The 8571-nt window shown below is 40.5% G+C and overlaps 1 protein-coding gene across 1 annotated transcript in view; it reads left to right on the top strand.

Annotated features, from left to right (window-relative positions):
• epha10 (EPH receptor A10) overlaps positions 1-8183 on the top strand; it is a 154173-nt gene extending 145990 nt beyond the window's left edge. The window contains exons 14-19 of the mRNA XM_030740568.1: positions 110-226; positions 629-715; positions 1021-1173; positions 3347-3537; positions 3622-3786; positions 5797-8183. Coding sequence (XP_030596428.1) covers positions 110-226; positions 629-715; positions 1021-1173; positions 3347-3537; positions 3622-3786; positions 5797-5911 — 828 coding nt within the window. The 3' untranslated portion in view covers positions 5912-8183. The remainder of the gene's footprint in view (positions 1-109; positions 227-628; positions 716-1020; positions 1174-3346; positions 3538-3621; positions 3787-5796) is intronic.
• The last annotated feature ends 388 nt before the right edge of the window (positions 8184-8571 follow it).

Raw genomic sequence — 8571 nt, forward strand, 5'->3', positions numbered from 1 at the left:
ACAACATTGTAAAGCAGGAGTAGATGTGCTTTTTTTTTTTTTCCCCTCTCACCCTCTCCACAATCTTCTCTCCCACCTCTTCTTTCTTTTTTTCCTTCTGTAACCTCAGAAACATGAAGGCCAGTTGAGTATAATGCAGTTGATGGATATGCTGGCTGGAGTGGCGTCGGGGATGAAGTACCTCACCGAAATGGGCTTTGTCCACAAACGGCTCGCCGCACACAAGGTAAGGGAGCAGGTGGGAGTAGATGATAAAGGGCAGGTATGGTGTGATGAACAGTATGTCGTGTGCTATAATGAGTTTCTGCAGACCACAATTTGTTCTTGTCTGCAAATATCTTTGCAATCATTCGCCTGTAGGTTTTTATTGAAAGACTACATGAAGCTGAAAATGAGACAAAACTGTCAAAATCATTTTGTCACACGTGTGAGTTTTTTTGTTCCTGTTTGTTTGTTTGTTTCAGATGCAGTGGTCATGTTGCGGAAAATCAAAACATTTGTTCTTGTAAACAATCAATTGTCCCTGGTGCGATAAGAGCTTTGCCCACCGGGGTAGTGAGGCCTCATACTGTGAGCATTTCCTCTCCAAATGTAAGCCATGTTAATCAGTCTGTTTTCCTAATCTCAGGTGCTGGTTAACTCCAACCTTGGCTGCAAGGTATCTGGCTTCAGACCGCTTCAGGAGGATAAAATAGAGGCCATCTACACCACACTGGTAAGATGATTTTTCTCATGAATATTTTTTCCTTAATAAGTCTGATCAAATGAAAATTACCACATCACATGTTATGTCAAGTTCAGGTGAGGTCACACGAGCTTTGAGATGGGGGAGAAATCCAGCGCTTTGTTTCTATGGTTATTTTAGGATTTCAGTCGCGGTGAACCCAATCTCCTAACAATTCCTTTGATCTGCTGGAAATATGCTCAAAGCTTTTCAAAGAGAATATTAAAGCTTTACTTTGGTGAAATCTCCACACCCTTTTTTACGTCTCGTCTTACCTCTCCTGTTCTGTCCTCCAGCATGGGGGGAAAAGTGTGGTGCTGTGGAGCGCTCCAGAGGCCATCCAGTACCATCGCTTCTCCTCTGCCTCAGATGTCTGGAGCTTTGGCATCGTCATGTGGGAGGTCATGTCCTATGGCGAGAGACCCTACTGGGATATGGGCAACCAGGATGTAAGTGGAGAGAGGGACAGGAGGGTGCTTCACACTTCATCTCTCCAGCCATTCCTATTATTCTCCATATTCCTTGCTCCAATTTTTATATTAATTTTCTGCACTTTTGCACCCTCCCTCCCTCTTTTGCCTCATTCTCTTTTCTTTTATCAATGAATTTTCCACCCATGCCCAGCATGCATCTTATTAAAAGAAAGCCAAGAAGCCACAGTACCTCTGAGAGCTTTTGCAGGGCCTAAGTCCCCCTCTTTAAGTCTGCATCAGCTCCATGACCAATCCTGTTTTCTCTTAAGGATGCACTGACCCCCTTCTAGTGGCTACTGCCTATCCCTGACTGCCATCCTGCTATTAAGTGTTGAAAATCTCTCAGAAAATAGTCAGCTTATTTCAAGAAATGTAAAGCACTATTTGAGGGAAGTGACTGTCCGGTTAATAGGACCCTGCCGCCACCAGCAACCAGTTATTTAAAAGTCATTGTGGGTGGTCCCATTTTTCTTGTTACTCCTTCTTCTTTGTCCTTCAAAAAAAACAGTTTTTATTTTCCCCTTTTTAAGGATGTCATGCCTCTGAAGTGCAGCTGAAAGCAGGATGCAGAGACAACAGACAGCAGGCACTTGCGATTCTTTTTAGTGAAGCCAGCAACACTCCAGACATTATTCTTCGCCATGCTAATGCCCTCTCAAATTAATTTCACCATAAAGACACTTTATGCAGGCAGGTACTTGTAAAGCCACCGATTACTTGCATGTTCCATTTTTGAATGTCCAAAATTAATATGCATGAGTTATTCAGCAAGCACAAGAATAGGTCGCTTTTTATACTCTTTGTTAGTGGCCTTTTATAAAGCTGGAGAAAGTTTCATCTCAGCCTGGTTTATATTATCAAACTTTCCAATTGAGAGGGCAAAGGTCAAGCTTGTAGAGCGCCAGGGATATTAATCCACTTTAAATTGATACATTATATCATAACGGAATTGTTGGTCGACCTGTCCACCTGTGATCCGTCGTGCCCTTTACCTACCGGCTCTGATTAAATGGAAAATGTCAAATGCTGAAAAGCATTTTATGAATGCTCTTTACTGAGATAGAAGCTTAAGGGACTGAGAGGACGGTGGAGTGAGGAAGTGGGTGGCAGGGTAGGTAGAGAGAAGAGGGTGTTTTAGGAATTAATGCTGCTGATGGATGTCATTTTTGTGATTATTTTCAGACTTTATTGCCTCCTTTCAGGAGATTGTGTTTCTTTGAGTGGTTGCGATGGAGGATATAGTGAAAGGAAATCTCTCGTGGGGTGTTTGAGTGAATGGTTTTTAATAGGGGACAACATTAGGCTGATGGAGCAGTAAAGATCATCGAGAAAGTCTGGAAAGGTGCTTTCAGGCTCTACTGTTTGAAGGCAGTAAGCTTGCACAGGCCTGGGTGAAAAATGCTGAGCTGAAATTAAACATTGTCTAAGATTTGATAGTTTATCTACGGGGGAGTGTTTAAGAAAGCAGTGACTTTTATGGAGTGTTTGTTTCATTGTTCTGATGTTTCTGGTATTTCAAACTTGCCTGGTTTTATTTTATAAGTCCTACAGCATATTGTATTATAGGGAATGAAAAAAGTGATGAATTTTTCTGGTGAGGAGCCAAGCTACCGTGAGACCCCATTAAGAACTGTGTGAAGCACAATAAGTGACAGTGAATATCCTGCTGAACGACCTCTCGGTCTGCATACAGCATCACTTGGTTGTGATGGAATCCTTGTCTCTCTATGCTTACATATTTGCTGTACAGTTTTGGAGCTTTTTTATTGTGACTACATAATGTATTCCGCTCATATTAGATTGACAATATAGCTGTGAAATTGTGTTTATATTACAATTGGTGCAGATTTGCAAGTCAATTTTAGATTTCAAGCCATACAGTGGAACATTCCAGGTAGTGTGATTATTAACTACTCTAATTTCTATAAGGCTTCTATTCTTGGCAACTAAGCAAGGGGAAAAGGTTTTAAGCATCTTATTGAACTTTTAAAGTAGGACAAAACTTTTCCACATCCTCATTCACCTCTCCCACTCTGCCCTACCACTCAGACATGCTCTTTAAGAATGTATCCAATTATACCACAAGTACTGGAAAATCCCCAAACTAATTTCTAATCTGATATTATTGATTTCCTCTTTCTGTGTGTAGGTGATAAAGGCCATCGAGGACGGTTTCAGGCTGCCGGCTCCGGTTAACTGCCCTCCACATCTCCATCAGCTCATGTTGGATTGTTGGCAGAAAGAGAGGACAGAGAGGCCCAGCTTCAGCCAGATCCACTCGGCCCTCAGCAAGAGCATTCGCTCACCTGATGGCATCGGTTCCTCCACACTGGCACGAAGGTGCAGTCACATGACAGAGGTATTATATATTAATTTCTAGAAAATAGTATCTCCGAGCCTTAATAATCTTTTCTCCCACTCTAGAACCCTGAGTTCATCCATTACACTAGCAGACAGGCCTCTCCCCACCTTCCCATCCTTTAACTCTGTTGGAGAGTGGCTGGATGCAGTAGACATGGGCCGATACAAAGACAACTTCACTGCCGCGGGATACTGCTACTTGGAGTCTGTGGCACGAATGACTGTACAGTGAGTAGTTTTGTGCAGTTCTGACTGCGTGACCTTTTCATTATATTGTTTTTTAAACTGAAGGGTAGCTTAGTAAAAGAATAAGGGCACAGATCAATGAGGAGCGCAGGCGATTCATTTTAGTTAAATATGGCACTCGCTATGTTGGCCACTGCCAAACAAACTTGACAAAACCCCCCACCCTTAGTCATGAAGAACAAGAGTTGCTTATTTACAGTTCTGAGTAGTAACTGTAAAGGATTTTCTAATAATTTTGTAAAAGCCTCAAAAGTGTCAAACTGACCCAGTGAACTCTAAGATTAAGCCCTTAATCTGAGTCTGAAATGACGTCTTTCCTATCTGAGCTCAGGGATGTGTGTCAGAGAGTTGCATCAGCCATATCTAAGACAGAGACATTTGTGCTGAATTAATATAAAGATGCAAACGAATAAACTTAAGAAATTGGAAATGGCATTCCTTAAACGAGTCTTCAGCCTCGTTCTCCTTTATATCAAGATTGCTACGGAAAAAGTCTCCTTGGTGTCCTTGCTGTTAGAGGAAACCTGGTCATAACAAGACTTTCATAACAGTAATGCTTTTTTTAGCATTATAGCTACTAATTGCACATCAGCATTTTGACATTTGGGGTTAGTTTGTTCACTGTCTTAGCAGGCTTTTTTTTTATTTTTAATTTGTACATTCTTGCTTGCTTGTGAAAAAATAATTTCACACACACACACACACACACACACACACACACACACACACACACACACACACACACACACACACACACACACACACACACACACACACACACACACACACACAAAATAGAACCTGTCTGACAAAGTGAAGCATCATCTCACATGATGCCACGATCTAAAGAAATTCAAGAACAGATGAGAAAGTTGCTGACGTCTGTCAGTCTGGAAAGGTTTATAAGACATTTGTAAGGCATTGGGACTCAGCAAATTGTGGTAAGAGCCATTACAAATGGAGAAAACAGTGGTGAACCTTACCTGGAGTGGCCAACCTACCAAGAGCACAGCACTCATCCAGGAGGTCACAAAAGGAACCCAGAACAACATCTAAAGAACTGCAGGCCTCACTTACCTCAGTTAAGGTCGGTGTTTGTGATTCAACAAGAAGAAAGAGACTGGGCCAAAATGGCATCCATGGGAGAGCACTGCTGCTGACCAAACGCAGCATTTCATAAAAAAAAAAAAAAAAGAACATACCTGCTTTGCTGCTTTGGGATCTGGATGATTTGCCATATTTATTGGAACCAAGTCTGCTTTCTACCAAAAATCCTGAAGGTGAATGTTGGACCACCAGTTCATGCCAAAACACACCAGCAACTCCACCCATGAATGGCTCATAAAAGAACAAAATGAAAGTTTTGGAGTGGCCTACTCAAAGTCCGGACTTAGATCAGTCTGAGATGCTTTGAGCATGAACAGCTGGTTTAAAGTCATGCCAAAAATCCTCCAATGTGGCTGAAAAACAATTCGTCAAAGAAGAGTGGGCCAAAATTCCAGCTTCACCAAGTGCCACACTTTTTTGGAAAAAATGACTGCCCCATTATGGGTGAGGAACCACATATGGTAACTACACTGACCTTGAGTTGCAACATAAAAATGAAAAAAATTTGAAACACACATGTAAAAAAAAAAAGTCCTTTTGTATGGTCCAATAACACTCTAGGGTTGAAATGTTGAATTTCCATGTATTTCAATGAGTGCCCAATAAAGCATTAAAATCTGTTTGAAGTATCTAAGTGTGACAAATGTGAACAAAAATCATCAGGAAGGTGGCAGATACTTTTTTCACAGCATGTGTTCATTTAAATAGGTTTACAGTTATACAGTTAGACTAAGTAATGTATAAATGAGTAATAACATTTTTAAGTAACTTGCCAGAAAAAATTTTAAATGCAAAAATCCCCAGCCTCTGACGTGTCATCTTTAAAAACAAAACAAAAAAAAATCAAACCACATGTTCTGATCTTGGTAACTCTTGTTTCCACAGAGATGTACTGAGCCTTGGCATCACTTCCCTGGAGCACCAGAAGCTGATACTGGCTGCCATCCAGACTCTGAGAGCCCAGGTCATCCAAATGCACGGGCGTGGTGTGCAGGTCTAAACAGTCGACCCAGCTAGTCTCACTGCTGCTGCAAATCCTTAAATGTGTGCAGACGGATGATGGCGTGGAGAAGAGGAGAAGAGAGAGAGAGAGAGAGCTCTTCCATACATAAAGATAGATGAGCAGATCTTTCAGCTAGCTGCACTCCTCTATTTACTCCTCCTTCCCACACTTCCTCATGCCTTCCTGTATTCCATCCTTTCTCTTTTCAATGAGTCTCCCTTGGAGACAGTTGTCAGTTGTGACAGTATTTATGTCATAACTGGGGGACGGCAGAGGAGTGATGTCATGCAACTTTTTATGACCTCTATCTGCACTTTGACCTTCAACACCTGCGTCGGCTCCATCCTACTGGTTCTAGATCAGTCCATAAAGACAAATTAAATGTCTCTGTCTGAAGCTGAACTCTGAATTGTGGGAGAGACGCGCACAACAATTTTGAACTAGAACTTTGAAGACACGTGAACATTTGGGGTGAAATTTCCCTTTAGAACATTAATTCAGTAAAAACAAGATATATTCTCAATGACGGGAACTATTTTACTGGCCTTGGGACAAACAACGCCTCAGAACTAGCACATCTGATTTCACATCAAACAGGAACTGATTTAATATGAAGGTACAGAATCACATCATGGACCGTCAAAGCTGATCTCATATCAGGCGGTAAGGAAACAAAAATGGATGGAATGTAACTTACGGTTTCGAAGCAGCAGGTTAGGAAGACCGTGCTGTCCACGTTAGTGGAGTTAGAGGTTAGATGAAGCCTCAAAATGGCGAGGCTTCCCTGTAGTGCTATATACGTTATATAAAGTTTGCTCATGGCATGAACGGAGCTAAAGTAAAGTATTTGTGTTGATATGCCGCTCTTTCAGCAGGGGTATCAGCATTCATTTATCCTGTTTGGGACTACTGATGGCGAAACAAATGCTGCAGGATGAAATTGTAAAGCAAAGGTTTGAAAATGTGTTTTTTGAGTGTTCATGAATTTGTTGTACGTCACTGTCTGTTTCGCTTCTCCTAACTATATTTTCTTTATTCCCTATATCTTTCTCTTCTTCTCCATGCTTCCTGTGTGCATTTAAAGCTTGAATTGTTACCTTTAGTTTACTGGATTTCATCTGGATAACACAATCCTCCTTTCCAAAGGCTCTCACTGCAATGTTTCTTACTCTGTATAGGACTCGGGCCGTCTCTGGAAGGTGGTCCGATTTTAGATATTTATCCATATTTATTTATTTTTACAGACTGCAACAGGAACCTCTCCAGAGAGGATGTTAGGATGGTTTATTTAAACTTAAGTATTTAAAAAAAAAAATGATTAAGCAAAGCAGCCGTCTTGTTTCGTTTATGTTGACTTATTATGACTGTGCGTTTGTACCTGAACAAATTATTTTGTACAAAAGGAAGTGAGAGGAATGCTGGAGGATTTTTACTGTCGCACACAGTATCTGTGTATTTCTATACGCTGGATTTGCTACAGTTGATTTTACATTCAGTACCATTAGATTTGCTGTAAACATTACAGTGTGTGTGTGTGTGTGTGTGTGTGTGTGTGTGTGTGTGTGTGTGTGCGTGTGTGCGTGTGTGTGTTGCAGTATGGATACAGTATTACAGGACATCAAAGATGTTTTTTTTCCTTTGGTTGCTATTGGATTGTCATGTTTAGTTTCATGTTGCTGTTAATCTCATGCTCTATCATGATACGTGGTTGCACTTTTTTCCATTTAACTCCCAGAATTCTCTCTGTACAGTAACCCGGCCTTTGCATTTTCTACCCAATTCCAATGTAGGAGATTCGGTGGAGGAGGAAATTTATTTGGGGCATTACAGATTCACAATAGAAGGTGGAAAAATGTGACTGGAATAAAGTAAACGATTTCTATTTGGTAAAAATTTCCCTCCTTGTACGCTCCTTTTGTCAAATGAAACGTCCTTAGAGAAACACATTAAACATATCCAAAAATACGCACATGGCCCCTTTTACGCAGACACACAAGACTACAAAGACAGACACAAGCACCAACACAGAACCTAAACCTTGTCACCACAATGAATGAAACCGGAGATGTTTCCCTCTCTACCCCCCCCAATCTGTTGCTGTGACCATTATATGTTTAATACTGTAAATATGTATTTGAAAATGCTAAATCTATTTTTATAATTTGTTTGAAGAACAATGTGTTGAATATAATATCTGCTCACTGTGTAAGGGTTTTATTTGTTTGACTTTAGGGCAATAGCCAAGAAACTCTGGTGTTTGGAATTTACAACTGGAAAAAAAAAGTTTCTTTTTTTTGTTAGTTTTTAATGATTTTTACCCGTTAGGAGAAAATCTGATGGCTGTTGCAATATCGAAATGTGTTATTAAAAAACCTCCAATACAAGCAATTTTTTTTTCTTCCTTGTCTTTCGTGTTAAATTCAAGTTTAAATTGGATAAACTTAGCCCAGCTGATTTTAAAAAATGAGCTTTCTTTAAACTCTTGAAATGATTATGTGGGGAAATCTCAGTAGATCAGCAGTTTCTGGAACACTCAGACCAGCCTGTTTGGCACCAGCAACTATGCAACTTTCTGAGTCACTTAAATGAGGAAAAGAATCACTTAGAAATAAGTCACATAATTTGTTTTGTGAGCACCAGCAGATTTTTCTTTGTGT

This window comes from Archocentrus centrarchus, chromosome 11, assembly GCF_007364275.1.
Source record: "Archocentrus centrarchus isolate MPI-CPG fArcCen1 chromosome 11, fArcCen1, whole genome shotgun sequence".
NCBI classification, from domain to species: Eukaryota; Metazoa; Chordata; class Actinopteri; order Cichliformes; family Cichlidae; genus Archocentrus; species Archocentrus centrarchus.